The sequence below is a fragment of the Rattus norvegicus genome, chromosome 3, assembly GCF_036323735.1.
Source record: "Rattus norvegicus strain BN/NHsdMcwi chromosome 3, GRCr8, whole genome shotgun sequence".
Classification (NCBI taxonomy): domain Eukaryota; kingdom Metazoa; phylum Chordata; class Mammalia; order Rodentia; family Muridae; genus Rattus; species Rattus norvegicus.
This window is the reverse complement of record NC_086021.1, coordinates 40873591-40892364: the sequence shown is the minus strand read 5'-3', so window position 1 is coordinate 40892364 and position 18774 is coordinate 40873591. Positions and strand designations below refer to the sequence as shown.

Sequence of the window (18774 nt, the reverse complement as noted above, 5' to 3'; positions counted from 1 at the left end):
ATTATACAGTATTCTTTGGAATTCTTTATTAAAATGCATCTATAAAATCATGAGACAAATGGAATGTTTTATTCCAGATAATGACTTGTCTTGACACCTGTGTCATGATCTCATGTCACACAGTCAGGACTTTATGGTTAAGGAAATGTTAACATACCTGGCAAGGCAAACTAAATTCTGTCTTCTGTTTTTTTTTAAATAAGGCCATACCTTCAAAAAGAGCTAATATTAATACTCTTCAAACTATATCACAAAATAGAAACAGAAGGAACACAATCTAATTCATTCTGTGAAGCTACAGTTAATCTGATAACAAAACCACAGAGTCAACAAAGAATGAGAACTTCAGACTAATCTGTTTATGAATATCAATACAAAAATACTAGATAAAATTCTGGCAGTCCAAATCTAAGAAAACATCAAAACCATCCTTCATTATGATCAAGTAGACTTCATCCCAGGGATGCAGGGATGATTTAGAATAAGAAAATCTATCAACATATTATACTGTATAAACAACTCTAGGTAAAAAAACACATAATCATCTCATTAGTTGCTGAAAAACCTTGGATAAAATATAATACCCCTTCATGTTAAAAGTCATGGAGATATCAGGAATTCATGGAATATACCTAAATATAATAAAAATATATAGGAAACTAACAGCCAACATCAAATTAAATTGAGAGACGCTAGAAGCAATCCCACTCATATTCTGTATAAGACAAGGTTGCCTATTCTCTCCATATCTATTCAATATCATATTCAATGTTCTAGCTATAGAAATTCGATGACAAAAAGATATCAAGTGTATACGAACTGGAAAGGAAGAAGTCAAAGTATCACTATTTGCAGATGATATGGTAGTATATACAAGCTACCCCCAAACTTCCACCACTGAACTACTAAAGCTGATAAATAGCTTTAGCAATGTGATAGGATTAAAAGTAACTCAAACAAACCAGTTGCCTTCCTTTACATAAATGATAAATAGGCTGAGAAAGAATTTAGGGAACAACACCCTTCACAATAGTCACAGCTAGTATAAAATATCTTTCTGTAGCTCTTACCAAGTGAGTGAAATATCTGTAAGACAAAAACTTAAAATTCCTGAAAAAAGAAATTGAAGAAGATTTCAGAAAATGAGATCTCCCATGCTCATGTATTGGTAGGATTAACATAATGAAAATGGCCATTTTACCAAAAGTAATCTAGAGATTCAACACAATTCCCATCAATTTTCCAACATAATTCTTCACAGACATGGAAAGAGCAATACTAAACTTTACATGGAAAAACAAAAAGCCAAGAATAGTCAACACAATTCTCAACAATAAATAACTTCTGTGTGGGTGGATCACAATCCTTGACCTCAAGGTGTACTACAAAGCAATAGTGGTCAAAACCACATGGTATTAGTACAGAGATAGGCAGGTTGATCAATGAAATAGAGTTTAAGACCCAGAAGTAAGCCCTTAGACCTATGGACATTTGATCTTCAACAAAGAAGTAAAAACGTACAGTGGAAAAAAGAAAGCATCTTCAATAAATGGTGCTGGTCTAACTAGTAGTCTGTATGTTGGAGAATGAAAACAGATCCATATTTATCACCTTACACAAAGGTCAAGTCCATGTGGATCAAGGATGCCTACATAAAACCAGATACACTAAATGAAATAGAGGGGAAAGTGGAAAAAAAAGCCTCAAACTCATTGGCACAGGGGAAAATTTCCTGAACACAACACAAATGGCTCATGTTCTAAGATCAACAATTGATACATGCAACCTCATGAAACTGAAAAGCCTCCAAAAAAAAAACCATCAGTAGGACAAATCAGCAATGTACAGATTGGGGAAAAAACTCTTTACTAACTCTTCATCCAACAGAGGGATAATATTCAAAATATGTAAACAACACAACAAGATAACCTCCCCAAACCCAAGTAACCCAGTTAAAAACTGGGTACAGAGCTTAACAGAGAATTCACAACAGAAGAATCTTGAATGGCTGAGAAGCACTTAAAGAAAATTTCAAAATTCTTAGTCATCAGAAAAATGCAAATCAAGATGACCCTGAGATTCTACCGCACACCAACCAGAATGGCTGAGGTCAAAAGCTCAAGTGACATACAGTACAAACTGGTGAGGATGTGGAGAAATAGGAACATTCTTCCATTGCTGTTGGAATTGCAATCTGGTAAAAACCACCCTGGAAATCAATCTTGTCTTTCTTCAGAAAATTAGAAATAGTTCTACTTGAAGATCCAGCTATACCACTCTTGGGAATATACTCAAAAACACCACAATATACCACAGAGATACATGCTCCACCATTTTCAAAGCCTTCTTATTTATAATAACCAGAAGTTAGAAACAACTGAGATGTCCCTCAACAGAAGAATATCCACAGAAAATGTGGTTATTTACACAATAGAATATTATTCAACTATTAAAAATGAGGACATCATGAATTTTGCAAGCAAATGAATGGAACTAGAAAATATAATCCTGAGTGAGGTAACTGAGACCCAAAAATACATGCATGGTATCTACTCACTGATAAGTAAATATTAGCCAAAAAGTACAGAACATCTAGAAAACAACCTTCAGACCATGTAAGAAGTATAACAATCAGAGATGCCAAAGTGAGGAGGCTTCAATCCCACTTAGAAGGGGAAAGGCAATAATCATGGGTGGCAGAAGGAGGGAGGGATCTGGGTGGAACAGGAGAGGCTGAGGGTAACAAGATCAGATATAACAGCAGGGGTGGGGAATTCCAGAGGGCCAAGAAGATGAATGGAAGTAAGTAGCCCTGGGGAGTGGAAGGTTGGGCAGAGGGCTCTCTAGAATACACCAGAGACTTGGGAGGTGAGAAACTCTCAGGACTCTTTGAGCATGACCTTAGCCGAAATGCTCAACATTGGGGAGGGACTTTGAAGTCTCCACCTCCAGTAAATAGAGACAGTCTCAAGTGGAGGGATAATGTAACTAGCCCACACTCAAAATCCGTGATCCAGAATTGTTCCTATCTAAAAGAATTGCAGGGACAAAAAATGGAGAAGGAACTGAAGAAAAGGTGGTTCAATGACTGGCCCAACTTGGGATTCATCTAATGGGGGCACATCAAGGTCTGCCACTACTATGCTCTGATGTGCTTACAGATGGGAGCCTGGCATGGCTGTCCTCTTAAAGGCCCTACCAGCAGCTGACTGAGACAGAAGCTGATACTTATAAGACAACCACTGGACTGAAGTTGAGGGCCATTATGGTTGAATTAGGGGAAGGATTGAAGACACTGAAAGAGAGAGTGACCCCATAGGAAGACCAACAGTGGAGGTCCCACCAAGATCAGGAAAGAGAAGGTCTCCTGATGGGATGTCCTGGGAAGACAGTTGGTGAAGAAACAGGGATGTATTGGGGTAAGAAGGGCTTGAAAAGGCCTCAGTGATTTGAGCTAGAGTGAGTAAAACCTGTAGTAAAAAAGGGACAAAGTAATGGTAAAGTATTTTTGTGTATGTGTTCTTTTAGAGTTATGTTTTAGTCTTTGTACCCTGACTAGAGAAAGCTTACACCCTAGACATGAGAGAGAATGGGTTTGGGAAAAAAGTCTTCCTGGACTCTCCATGGATGCTTTGGAGAAAGAGAAGGAAACTTTTTCAGAGCTCTCCTAGGGACAGAAGGAAGGCAGGAGATATCCTACCTCTCTGCTGGCTCCTATTGGAGAAATGCTTATTTCTTGTTCTGGGTTCTATAGGTAGGATATCTGCTTCTCTTTGGTGGGACACCATCTAATTTTTTCCCTCTATGTCTATTGTCTGTCCTTGGTGCACCAAGCTGTCCATGTCTGTCAGTTTATGTCTGTGGTTTTTGTTTCTCATTGCTTAAATGTTTTATGTTTCATTTTCAAAATTAAAAATGGTAAAAACTTTATCTGCTGGTCGTTCACACCTTGATTTGTATTTAACTCATTTCAAAAAAGGAACAAATGAGTAAAAAGCAGTTTCAATCCACCTTTGGAGCCCTGCACCTGTAGCTAGGAGCCTAGGTCAGCTGGAGAAGCTGCCCGGAGGCCGAGCGTCTGCATGAGCTGATTTTAAAGGTGCCAGCAGTTCCTCAGCTTCCCTGGTAAGGGAGCTGATGGCTGTTTCTCTTAGAAAAATCCTTGACTTATTACTGGACTTAGCAGGTGACAAGGTGCTTCTCTTAAAATCATAGCTAGAAAAGTAAAGATGGTGTTTGGTCTAAATATTAAAGATATGTGTAGCCACTTCAATTTTGTTTCTGATTGGTTTTAAATGTATAAATATGCTCTACATGCCTTGGTTGTGGACTATTGGCTTTTAAGTTATTGGATATGGTTAAAAAATTGTAACATTGGTAACAGAAAGTTGGCTTAAAACTGGTAATTTGGATGGGGTCATTCTAGATGTGTGGCATGAGCCAACCTAGGGAAACAGGTCTAAATTGAGATAATATTTTTATGGAATTCTTATCCTAGAAACCAGGCTTCTAAAAGAATTTAGGGCAATTTCTCTTTGTTGAGGTATTGGAGACCGCATCATCTTGTGTTCATATGTAGGAATTGGCAGTCAAACTTTGTAGCATGAAGGATAGACTAGGTGTTTTTGAGACTGGATTTTTGAGGCTAGATTGTTTGTTGGAGGTTGAGTTTTGCTTTCTGGAGTTGTGGTTGTGCTCTGGTGTTACAAGGAGATCTTAAAGATTGTGGTTAAGGATTGCCAGTGTTATATTGACTAACTCAAATTTATTTGTAATTAAGAAAAAAATCAAGCAGGTAGAGATTGTTACAGGATTTACAAAGGATTGATGAGGTTTTGGAACTTGTGAGAGCATTACAGCCTGTTTGCTTACTCCAACTGCCATTTCAAGATAGATTTAGAGGATTGTTTTTATGCAGTTTGTTTATGTCCTGGAGATTGTGAGGAGTTTTCATTTAGTGAGCTTGCTTGTAATTTTAGAGAGCCCATGAAGTGATATCATTAAAAAATTTTACAAAAGAATGGCTAATAGCCCTATATTATGTAATTTTGTTGCTGCTTCAATGTAAGAAGTTAGAACTTTGAATCTTTCAGTGTATATGGAAATTTTTACTACAAACCTTTACTCTCACAATGAGCTTTAATATTTGGGGAGTAGGTGTTGCTCCAGAAAAGATTAAATTTACTTTTTAATATTTGAAACTAATTTTAAGCTTCTAAGGATATGTTAATTGGCTAAGTACCTCACCTTACCAGAGGACTTAAGCCTGTGTTTGATATCCTCATTGGAGATAAAGCTTTTGTTGTGTTAATACAGAATTGTAGGCTAGAGTCATGGAAGTATTTTAAAAAATCTAGTGAAACATACCTTATTCCAAACAACAATTAAATTGGTTATTACAAAATACTGATAGTTGGCCCATTTCATATACGCATTTTCAGGCAAAATTGGCACTTTTACTCTGCATACTTTTGTATTTCCTGTAAATTTGTGCATACAACCCATAAAATGTGCTTACTGTATTTATAGGTGGTTCATCTAATGAAAAGGATACATATATGATTGGATCACATGTTTATTCTCTTGAGTTTTCCCTTGTTTCAACACAGATTATGTGCTATAGCCACTGTTTTATAAATGTTGAAAAAAATCAAGCTTTCAATTCATATATTGATAGCCAATGTGTGGCTTATGGTTTACAATTGATTAAAATATTTTTTTTCTTTTTTAGGTAGTGCTAACCCTTAAATTTTACAATTATGCTTTATCAGAGGCAAGTTTTCTACATTAAATCAGAGAGTGATGATTTCAGTGTCAATGTCTGACAACTTGCTGTCCTTTCAGTGCTATGGCTCAGACGACTAAACAAAACCATAGACTCATACCTAGCTCTGTGAAAATGGCAATGGAGTTGACAGCACAGTGTCACTAAAAGGAAGACTCCATTTGCTTACTCTCAACTCCCAGCCTCACCCTGACAGCTCACGGATTTCTAAGTAATGCTAAATCTGGACCATATTTATAGGATTTGGCATTTCTAATTAATGCTATGTTTAGGTAGATAAAGTTTGTGAGGGGCTATAGAGATGGCTTAGTGGTTAAGAGCACTAAGTACTGTTCCTTTATAGGCCATTTAAGAATTCAATCTGGATTGCCTGGACCCCTTAGCGAGGGAGGACAATGATACCAGGCAAATTATAGACATAGGAACAATTAGTCAAACCATCTTATTCTTTATATCACCAAAACAATAATGCTGGAGACAATAATTTGGTATACAAGTCAAATCATAAATACAAGTCCTCAGTGTCCTCAATTTAATCCTCGAGGACTTATCTTAATAAATAATATCTTGGGGCTGGGCATTTAGCTCAGTGGTAGAGCGCTTACCTAGGAAGCGCAAGGCCCTGGGTTCGGTCCCCAGCTCCGGAAAAAAGAAATAATATCTTAACGATATCTTAATAAATAAAAAGGGGGAGTTATATTCTTGTATGTTATACAATTATTTAAATAATGCTCTTTTTATTTCAATTTTAAAACTTGGATGCCAAGGAAGACTCTGAGTGTTTATGGCACCCTACAACTGGGCACACTTCTGCCTAGGTGAAATGGAAGGCTACACATATTGGCGTATGGCATGATCCTGTTCAGGTATTTTATATGGGGAAGAGGGCATGTTTGTGTTTTTCCTGCAGGATGCTGCAGGAGTGTGCCAGCTGCTAGAGTGGCTGGTGAGACATGCTGATCCTGGGAGTATGAAGATTTAGCTCTCCTGATTCTGGTCCCTGGAGTCATTCCTCTGCCCTTGGAGGAAGATAGAGGATTCCCCCTCATCTTTTGTCATCACAGAGATTTTGGTGTTGCTGCAGTAATTGTTACTGCCATGCCTGTCCTATCCCACCACAGCCTGTGTTCCAACCCTCTGTGCACTGCTGCATGCCTGAGAAAAATGGACTCCAGCCGTTACCCTTGCCCCTCCTCATTCCCCTGGCAGCTGTTGCCGCCATGACTGGTGTTGCCATTTTTGCAGTCTGTGGCTTCACAGGAATGCCATCTGCGTGAAGCAGCTGGCGACTGGGGATCTCTGCCCTAGTTATGCGGTTCTCAGACATGGTTCCATTGCCTGCTGGTTGTTCCAGAGAAGGATGGCCAATCCTGAACTATCTTGGGAAAGACTTTGGCATCTTTGTCGCTATTGTAGCAGCCATTGCTGCTGCAGCCACTGTGTCTGCTGTGTCTAGAATTGTCCTCCCCCAATCTATTAATAGTCAACCACAGTGGGTGAACTTTCTTGAGTATCTGATGACAATTGGGAATTCTAAATTTAAATACAGGAACAGCTTGACAATGGCCCTCAGTGTTGTGGCCCTCCGTGTTTTGGCTCTAGGGCACTGCAGTAGTCAGCTTTGTTCTTCTTTTCACATGCCCAAGCAGGACTCCCAGTCCAGGGCAGCAACTAAGCAGGTGTTGTTCTCCTTGGTAGGAGACAAACCCTCTGCCCAAATTGGGCTCAGTCTTCATGAGAAACAGTTAGCTAAGGATGGGCAACTCTTTGGGACCAGGCCTCGCCTAAGACAAGGAATTCTGAGACTAGCAGAATTTTCCAGAGACGGGAAAGTCTGATAATCCAAAGTGTCCTAAGACAGGCACTGCTTAAAAAATAATATAGGGGGACTTCCTTAATAAAAAAAATAAAATAGGGGGACTTGTCACAGCCTCCTAGGTGCCCTGCAGTGTTTCATCCCCTTGTCAGACCTTTCTGGGTTCCTTGCAGGGTTTGACCTCTGCTGAGCCCTGATGATGCATGTGGAATCCTTTTGTTCCTAACAAAGGAGCAGTCTGACACACCTGGGCAATGGTCAATTCAGTCCCATCTTTTGTCTTCCCAGTCTTTTGTTTTTGAGATTTAGGCTGGTCTTCCTGGATTTCTCCCCAGTAAATTAGGGCCACGTATTCACTTCTGTTACTGGAGCCTTAAGCTGGGGTTTCTCACGGTGCTTCCCAGATTTTTCCACCTGGTCAACTTGGGGTATATATTCAGTAAATAAAGCTACAGAACAGGCATTCCTTCTTAACAACAATAACCCGTGTGTGTGTGTGTGTGTGTGTGTGTGTGTGTGTGTGTGTGTGTGTGTGTTTTAATCTCTCAGGCTTACACACGGTTCTTGGTGCCATGTCAGTGTGGGCATCAACACAACAGTCTTAACTAACCCAGACCCAACAGAGTTCACAGCGATGAGCCACCAACCAGCAACATACATTGGCTTGGTCTGAGAACCCTGGCACATATATAGCAGAGGTGTGTCTGATATGGTGTTTGAAGGAGAAGATGCACTTCATCCTTGAGACACTTGAGGTTCCAGGGAAGTGGGAGGTCTGGTGAGGGGAAACACTTTCTCAGAGGCAAGGGAGAGGAGGAATGGGATGAGGAACTGTGGGAGGGTGACTGACAGGGGCAACAACTAGAATGTAATTAAAGTAATATAAATAAAAGATTATGCCACAAAACTAAAGCTTTAGCAGAGAAGATGTTCAAGCAAATAAGCAGCAATGTAGACCATGCCTTTTTACATCAGCTGGAATAAACATGTAAGTAACAGTGTCCATCACACTATCAGAGAAGCACACATTAAAAAAACTGCAAAAAGATTCCACAGCACCATTTTTATGATGATCATATATAAGAACACTGACAACATCTGGTAAGGAAATGAACAGCCGCTTCATTCATTGCAGGTTGGATTTGAAACATGGTACAATCACTTTTGAAATTGTCTTATCGTCTTAAAACAAAACTTCACAAGAAAACAGGGTCTTTCAGACATAGCGAGAAAGCTACATACACAGAAGAGTCTTTCAATAAACTTAAACAATCTTTACTAATGGCCCCAAAACTAGAACTATCCAACGTGACTAAGCCCCTCTACCTTTATTGGATGAGAACAAAGTCATAGCAAAAGTATGTTGTAGGCCCATGGAACAGACCTGTGGCCTACCAATCAAAGAAACTAGATCTAGTAACATCAGGATGGCTACCATGCCTGCAAATCATCATAACCACCACTACATGTTGAAGATGCTGACAAACTAAAACTCAGGCAAGAACTCTACATTATCTCCACTCATGCTACTGACAGGGTGCTTAAACAACCCCCAGACAAGTGGCTAAGAAATGCTTACCCGACTCATTACCAGAGCTTGTTTCTCAACCCCTCACACATCTGCTTCCTACAGAATACAGTCCTAAACCCAGCCTCTCTGCTGATGGATCTAGACCTTGAGGCATCTCTCTACTACTGTACTGGGATCCTGAGTCAGGCAGACAGACTCAGAAAAGACTTGTCTCACCAGCCAATGCCTGATGCTGAGGTCCTTTGGTACACAGATGGTAGCAGCTATGAATGAGATGAATGGAGGTACTCAGGGGCAGTGGTAGTACCTGACAGTGAGGTTGTTTGGGTTTTTGTCCTACCTGCTGTCAGTTCAGCCCAAAGAGCAGAGCCAATAGCCCTGACCAAGATCCTTAATTTGGACAAGGATAAGCATGTTAATATTTACAACTAGCAGGTATGTCTTGCCTTGGCACATATCCCTGGGGCAATATATCAAGAAGTAGGACTGCTGTCTCCCAATCAAAAAATAAAATCCCAGGAACAGATGAGTTTAGTGCAGAATTCTATCAGACTTTCAAAGATCTGATGCTCTTCATACTATTCCACAAAATAGAAACAGAAGGAACACTACCAAATTCATTCTTTGAACCCACAATTATGATTAAACCTAAACAACACAAAGACCCTACCAAAAAGATAACTTCAAACCAATTTTCCTCAGAAATATCAATGCAAAAATACTCAATATAATTCTTGCAAGCTGAATCCAAGAACACATCAAAATGATCAGTCACCATGATTAAGTAGGCTTCATCCCAGGATGCAAGGATAGTTTAATACATGGAAATCTATCCATGTAATCTACTTTATAAACAAACTCAAGGGAAAAAAACCCACATGATAATCTCATTAGATGCTGAGAAAGCGTCTGACAGTATTCAATACCCCTTCATGATAAAAGTCTTGGAAAGAACAGGAATTCAAGGCCCATACCTAAACATAGTAAAAGCAATATACAGCAAACCAGTAGCCAAAATCAGACTAAATGGAGAGAAACTTGAATCAATCCCACTAAAATCAGGTCCTGGACAAGGCTGCCCACTCTCTCCCTACCTATTAAATGAAGCCCTTGAAGCCTTTGCCAGACCAGTTAGACAGAAGGAGGTCATAAGGATACAAATTGGAAAGGAAAAAATCAAAATATCAGATGATGATATGAAAGTATACTTAAGTGACCCCAAAAATTCCACCGGAAAACTCCTAAGCCTAATAAAGAGCTTCAGCAAAGTGGCTGAATGTAAAATTAACTCAAACAAATCAGTAGCCTTCTTCTGATCAAAGAATAAACAGGCTGAGAAAAAAATTAGTGAAACTACACCCTTCACAATAGGCACAAATAATATAAAATGCTTCAGTGTCACTCCAATCAAGCAAGTGAAAGATGTGTTTGACAAGAACTTCAAGTCTTTGAAGAAAGAAATTGAAGAAAATCTCAGAAGATGGAAATATCTCCCATGCTCATGGATTGGCATGACTAATACAGTAAAAATGGCCATCTTGTGGATGCAATGGAATCTCCATCAAAATTCCAATTCAATTATTCATAGCATTAGAAAGCAATTTGCAAGTTCATTTGGAATAACAAAAAACCCAGGATAATGAAAACTATTCTCAACAATAAGAGTACTTCTGGAGGAATCACCACCCCGGGCCTCAAGCTGTATTACAGAGCAATAGTGATAAAAAGCTGTATGGTATTGCTACTGAGACAGGCAGGTAGATCAATGGAATAGAATTGAAGACCAAGAAATGAACCCACATATTTATGGTCCCTTGGTCTTTGAAAAAGGAGCTAAAACTATCCAACCAAAAAACAGACAGCATTATCAACAAATGGTGCTGATTCAACTTGAGGCCACCATGTAGAAGATTGCAAATTGACCCATTCTTATTTCCTTGTACAAAGTTCAAGTCCAAGTGGATCAAAGACATTCACATCAAACCAGATACACTGAAACTAATAGAAGAGAAAATGGGGAAGAAACTGGAACACATAGGCATATGGGAAATTTCCTGAACAGAACACGAATTGTTTATGCTTTAAGATCAAGAATCAACAAATGGAACCTCATAAAATTGCAAGGTTTCTGTAAGTCAAAGGACACCATCATTAGGACAACATGGCAACCAACAGATTGGAACAAGACCTTCACCAATCTTACATCTGATAGAGGGTTAATAGCAAATATATACAGATAACTCATGAAGTGAGACTCCAGAGAATCAACTGATCCTATTAAAATGGTGTACAGAGCTAAACAAATATTTTTTAATGAGGAATACTGAATAGCTGAGAAGTACTTAAAGAAATGTTCAACATCCTTATTCATCAGGGATATGCAAATCAAAGCTAACCTTAGATTCCACCTCACACCAGTCAGAATGGCTATGATCAAAACCCAGGTGATAGCAGATGCTGGCGAGGGCACGGAAAAATAGGAACACTCCTCCATTTTTGGTGGGACTGCAAGCTGACATGATCACTGTTGAAATCAGTCTTATGGTTCCTCAGCAAACTGAACATAGTACTACCTGAGGATCCAACTATATCACTCCTGGGCATATTACCAAAAGATGCTCCAACATATAACAAGGACACATACTTTATTTTGTTCATAGCAGCCTTCTTTATAATAGCCAGAAGCTTGAAAGAATCCAGATGACTTTCAACAGTGAATGAATGCAGAAAACATGTTTCATTTACACAATGAAGTACTGCTCAGCTATTAAAAACAATAACTACTGGAAATTCTTAAGCAAAGGGATGGAACTAGAAAATATCATCATGCATGAGGTAACCCAGTCACAAAAGAACACACATCGTATGCACTCATTGATAAGTGGATATTAACCCAGAAGTTTGGAATACCTAAGAAAAACTTTACAGGTCATATAAAGGTCAAGAAGAAGGAAGAACAAATTTTGTTGTTTCCTTCTTAGAAGGGAGAACCAAATACTCATGGGAGGAAATACAGGAAAGAGAGAGAGAGAGAGAGAGAGAGAGAGAGAGAGAGAGAGAGAGAGAGAGAGAGAGAGAGAGAGAGCGCCGTGGCCCTCAGTTTGAACTTGGAAAATGGAGAAACCACAGCTTGTTCCAGGAACCAGAACACCCCAAGTAATACCCACTCCACCCTTGATAAAGGGAAATGCTGAGTATCATGTCTAGGGAAAATGAGTCAAGTTAAAGCAAAGTTTATGTTGTTAGCTAAAATTTTATGCAAGCTATGCTTTCTAAAATGTCAACCAATTCTGTAACTGTCAAATTGGAAAGCTCCTTACCCAGCATAAACTGAAAAAAAAGCAAGGCTCTGCTATGTTGCAGATGTTGGAAGAGTGTGAGCATGAGCTTGAATAAAGACTCTTTGCTTTTGCATATGAGTAGGACTCCTGGTGGTCTTTGGTGGTCTGTGGGGTTCCTACTGTCTGGGGAAAAGAGTCAGGCCTGTGGATCCTGAACTGTACAGACCTGTGCATCTACAATCATACAGCCCAAAGACATCCATCAGAGAATCCTGACACACCAGGACCATTGTGGTAAACCCACTTCCCAATTCCTACTACAACAGAAACATCAAGGACCAAAGCCATCCAGATAGCTAAACACTCCTGAAAAGGTACATTTAACAGAAGCCAGGACCATATGACAACTTCTAAGCACAGGTACCCTACTTCAGGAAGCTGAAATATCATAATACAACCAAAACACAAGATAATGACCTTATATTCAATCTTATAAAGATGATAGAGGCCTTTAAAGAGGAAATAAATAAACCCATTAAAGAAATACCGGAAAATACCCTTAAACAGGTGAATTGAGTCCAATGATGTTGAGAGATACTAGTGACTAATGATTGTTATTTCCTGTTATTTTGAATAACAGGTGTTATATTGTAGTGAGTGCGTGTGTGTGTGTGTGTGTGTGTGTGTGTGTGTGTGTGCGTGCATGTGTGTGTGTGTGTGTGTGCTCCCCTTATTTATGTTACTTATTTCTTTTGTTTCCTTGGATGTAGTTGTACTCTTTGTGTTGGACTTTTTCTTCCAGTATATATGATTATTATGTGGCTGCAGGGTGTCTTTTCCTGTCCAGTCTAGTTGGTGTTCTATAAGCTTCTTGTATGTCTTGTATGTCTTCTTGTATGACATTTCTTTTATTAGGTTGGAAATGATTTTGTAGAGAATACTTTCTTGTCCTTTGAACTGGGACTCTTCACCCTCTTCTATTTCTATTATTCTTAGGTCAGGTTAAGAATATTATGTTATTCCATATCTTCTGGATTTTTTGTGTCAGGTATTTTTTAGTTTTAACATTTTCTTTAACTGATATATCATTTTTTTTCGCCATTTTATCTCCTACACCTGAGAAAATCTCTTCTGTCCCACATATTCTGTTGGTGATGCTTGAATGTGTTGTTCCTATTCTCTTTCCTAGGTTTTCCATCTCCAGGATTACCTCAGCTTCTGTTTTCTTTATTGCTTCTATTTCCATTTTCAGGTCTTGATCAGTTTTATTTCCTTCAACTGTTTAATTGTATTTTCCTGTATTTTTTTAAGGGATTTATTTCCTCTTTAAAGGTTCTACCTATTTGGTTCTATTTTCCAGTATTTCTTTTTTTTTTAATTTTTTATTAGATATATTTCCTTGCTTATATTTCAAATGTTATTCCCCTTCCCAGTTTCCTGTTCATAAACCCCTATTCCCTCCCCTCTCCCTCTCCCATACGGGTATTCACCCTATGCATCCCTTTTACTGCCCTCTCCCCATATTCCCCTGCACTGGGGTCCAACCTTGTCAGGACCAAGGGCTTCCCCTTCCACCGGTGCCCCAATAAGGCTATTCTCTGCTACATATGCAGTTAGAGCCCTGGGTCAGTCCACATACAGTCTTTCAGTAGTGGCTTAGTCCCTGGAAGCTATGGTTGGTTGGCACTGTTGTTTTTATGGGGTTGCAAGCTCCTTCAACTCTTTCAATACTTCCTCTAATTCCCCCCAAGGGGGTCCTGTTCTCAGTTCAGTGGTTTTCTGCTAGCATTGACCTCTGTATTGGACACGCTCTGGATGTGTCTCTCAGGAGAGATCTATGTACAGTCCCTTTCAGCATGCACTTTTTTTCTTTTTAGCTTTATCAATCTTACCTAGTTTTGGTTGCTGTATATATACGGGCCACATTTCTTAAATGGATTTATTCATTTCCTCTTTAAAATTCTCTCATCAGCTTTATATATATATATATATATATATATATATATATATATATATATATACATATATATATATATCTTTGTATATGAGCTTTATGTATTTCTTTTATAAGATTGGATTTTAGGTCGCTTTCCTGTGTTTCAGTTGTGTTTGGATGTCCAGGCCTTGCTGTCCTAGGCTAGTTATGCACTGAAGTTATCTTACTGCCATGGCTTTTGTTGGTTGTCTTTTTCTTAGGGCCTTTAGCCATTTCGATGGCTTTGGTCCTTGGATGTTCCTGTTGTAGGTATTGAGAGAGGGGTTAACCTTGATGGTCATGGTATGACAGGCCTTTGATGGGTATCCTATGTCTATATTCTTCCACATCAGAATGTCTGTATGGTTCAGGATTCAAGGGTCTATTGAAGGTAGGTGGAGAGGATGTTGGAGAATGATGGTTATCTGGGGATACCAGACTGCTCAGGGAAGCTGGATGTGCCTCAAATGTCTCAACAAGCAGGTAAGATGGATGGAGGGAAGGAAACCTATCAAGTATTGTTTAAGATTCACAAGTCTGTCAAAGGTGAAAAGAAATGTGGTAGGAGAATGGAGGCCTTCTGGTAATAACAGTCTACTTAGGGTCTCTGGGGGTCCCCCAGAGGACTCAGAGAGCCAGTGCTCATTGTTTTTTTAAATGATTATGCAGCTATCATGTAGTTCATTGATAACAAAGCTGATGCTGAAATGCAGGAATTAAATCTCTGTCTTATAGTACTCACTGCCTGATTAAGTGTAAATATATATGAATAGAATATTTATTTGTTTCCTTCTATCAAATACAGTGAAACCTACCATTAGTTCTTGGATAAAGGACAGTTTCTCAGTCTGCCTTATACCTTATTCTCAAGATAGTGTCCTTGATTCTTCCACAATTTAAACTAAGCAGAACTTAGCCTTTAATGCTTATTTCAAAGCATTCATTTCCTTGCCCTTGCACTTCTGGGCACTTGACAAAATATGACACAGTCCATTTGGGTAATGAATAGAGAATTGCTCAGGATATTTGAACTTCAGAGACTATCAAAGATTACTAGCCCCATCCCCATCCTTAGGTGTGTTTAGCAATTGTAAACCTTGCAACAAATACAGTTCAGGTTCAGGAAACTGTAGGAACTGGGTTTTCAATAACTAATTATCAAGTGGAAGCTCTGAGATAGAGACAGAACCCATCTGGTCCAGGGAAGAGACAATCAGTTCCATTTAATTTTCTCATATCTCATGCTGTAATTAGCATTTGTATACAGAAATGATCTTTGTATATTTTACTGTGTTCAATTTGAGCAGCATAATGGTGGATGTTAAGATATCATTTTAAAATCTGGGCTTATCTGTGAGATCTCAATATATTGACAAATGGGTAGAGATCAAATCAACATAAAATGAAGTGCAAATCCAGAATTTCATTTGAGTTATTAATAGGGTGTTAGCTTAACACTTTAATAATGTTCCATAGACAGATGCAGTAAAATGTGGCAAGTTATAGTTTACAATAGACCTAAAAAGATTGTTAGCTTTGTGCTTATGAATAATTAAGGAAAAGAAACTTTAATGGATTAGCTCCTAAGTTATCCAGTATAGATAACTAGAGACCTATGCTCAAGCTCAGTATGTGTTCCCTTGGAGAAACAGTTGAATCTTTAAACAGGCTAATTACATAGCTACATGTATCTATCACAGTATCATAGTAGTATTGAGAGACATGACTTATTGCACTGGCACATGTGTACAGTATGAAAAAACAGAGAAAAAAACAGTGATTGAGAGGAGCATGTAACAATCATGACTATTTAGCTGTATGTGTTCATATTCTGCCTTTGCCACTAAGTATCTGTATAATTTCAGACAAATGATTTAACCTTTAGGAGTGTCTATTTTTATCTGTGTAATGAAAAAGAAGGAAAATTAACTCACAAGAACATGCTGAATCTCGTTGATGATAATATATACTCAAGTACATGAAGTAAGGCAAGCAAATGCACATGTATTTGCATACATTATTTATTATCAGAAACATTTACAATAAAGGTTATGTTTTTATCAGTGTGTATTACGTGAGAGGATTATGGCTCAATTGCTCAATTAACTTTTTAAAGACTGCCTTAGAAAATAAAGTTAGCAAGTGTAAAATGCAAGATTTGAACTTTAGCATCAAATGAATTCTATAAGTTGATTTTCCCCTCAGTTCTTCCAAAGGATGTCTTTAGCTTTGTGGAGGTTGCAGCAAACTCCTGTTCAGGAATCTTCTCAGGGCACTTGTCATGTCTTTGTTTCTCAGGCTATAGATGAATGGGTTCAGCATTGGGGTCACCACAGCATACATCACTGCTGCAATCCTGTCCTTGCTAGCTGAATCAGCATCAGATGGAATGAAATATACCCCAATTGCAGACACATAGAACAGGCAGACTGCTGAGAGATGGGACCCACAGGTGGAGAAGGTCTTCCACTTTCCTCTTGCTGATGGGACTCTCACAATGGTGGCCACAATGCGGACATATGAAGCAATGATTAACAAAGGAATTAAGACAGTTAATGCTCCTCCCCAGTAGAGCAGCACACACTGGTTGGCAAAAATGTTGGAACAAGAGAGCTTCAAGATGGGAAGAAGTTCACAGAAGAAATGGGGAATGATGTTGTCCATGCAGAAGGATAACTGAGACAGGAGAATGATATGGGTTAGAGCATATGAATGGGCAAGGAATAGGGATATGGTTACCAACAGGATGCAGCATCTGTGACTCATGACCAAGGTGTAGTGAAGGGGATAGCATATGGCCACAAGCCTGTCATAAGCCATCACTGCCAGGAGGAAAACATCTAGTCCAATGAACCACAGGAAAAAATAGATCTGAGACAGGCATCCAGCATAGGGGATACTGTGCTTCTGAGTTTGGAGGTTTACTAGCATCCTGGGGACTGTAGTTGATGATAGACACAGGTCAGTGAGGGAGAGGTTAGCCAGGAAGAAGTACATGGGACTGTGGAGGTGTGAATCAGAGAAAATTACCAGAATGATTAACATATTTCCCACCACAGTGACAAGGTATATGATCAAGAAGATGCCAAAGAGGAAATGTTGTTGTTCCTGATGTTCCAAGAGGCCCAAGAGGAGAAATTCAGAAACACTACTGTGGTTTCTTGTCATCATATTTCAGTGGGAACTAAAAGAATGAACAGCACACCAAGAACTCTTATTATGATAGTGCCTTGAGAGGAATAGAAATAAAAACAAGATTTCCTTAGAGTGTTGTTGCTATGTTTTCTCTTACTGAGACCTAAATTGACCCTCTGATCTGGCCATCACATGTACCGCATTAGACCTAGTGGCACTAGAAGAAACAACTGAGACAACCAACTGTAGAGAAGTGCTGGGGTTTTGGTCCATGGGTCCATTGTGTTTAGACCAGTGGCATGGTAGCAGATCATGTCATGGGGTATATGTAGAGCAAAAATGCTTACTTTTTTAAAGCCAGAGCCTCAGTTTATGACTGGTTTATGGCTGTGACATGAAAGAAGGGAATGGGAAGAGACAAGGATCCTATAGTTCCCTCTGAAGGTGCCACAACCATTGAGTCCAGCTTTTAAGTTTCTACTATCTACCATTCGCACTAAACAAGCACCAATCCTGTAATACATGGGCTTTTGGAGAATATTTTATATTCAAACAATAACAATTTACTTATCAAAAAATTTACTGAGTCTCCTAGAAAGCACGGGTAAGGTTAAAATCTTGACAATCTTCGCAATTAGAGCTTGTGTTCTTAGGTTTGTTACTAATAAGTCACTAATGAGATTACTAGGACCACTTTATTCACTCCATGTTCATTGATTACTTACTGTGTTTCACCCATAACCTGTGTTTCTTTTCTCATATGGGCAATATTTTTGGCAGAGCTATCACAGTCTCTACAAACACATCCATAAGAAAAGAAAAAAAAAGGTCAAAGTGACTGTCAGATCCCTTTAAATTTAGGGATTAGCAAGTAACTCATTGTTAAAGGAAGAGATAAGATGAAGTTAGCTAGGTAAAGAACAGATTGGAAGGTTACAAGTGCACCCTAAACAAAAAGATAAAGACACACCACTATGGCAATATGCACATCTATTTAGAAGAGAAAGAAGGTAACCGTAGTTCAAAGGAGGAGTTCAGAGGAGAGTAACAAAGGGAAGGCAGGGGAAGAGGCAGAAATAGGGGGCACATGGAACTTTAGTACAAATTAGGAAATTTCTATTTTATTCTCCGTAAGACACCTGTGAATATGTGTGAGTGATTAAGTAGAAGGTGTTTAACTTATGACATAAAGGATCATTCTCTTGCTATGTAGAGAAGAAATTACATATCTATATACCTATATACCTATGT

General features: G+C 38.8%; 1 protein-coding gene across 1 annotated transcript; it reads right to left on the bottom strand.

Annotated features, from left to right (window-relative positions):
- Positions 1 to 16611: 16611 nt before the first annotated feature.
- On the bottom strand, positions 16612 to 17559 carry Or1ak2 (olfactory receptor family 1 subfamily AK member 2). The gene has a single exon (NM_001000968.1). The coding sequence runs from the start codon at positions 17557 to 17559 to the stop codon at positions 16612 to 16614; it is 948 nt and encodes a 315-aa protein (NP_001000968.1).
- Positions 17560 to 18774: the final 1215 nt, after the last annotated feature.

What these genes read in the sequence shown, in the direction of transcription:
- Or1ak2 (NM_001000968.1), bottom strand. Translation starts at nt 17,559, where the DNA reads ATGATGACAAGAAACCACAGTAGTGTTTCTGAATTTCTCCTCTTGGGC.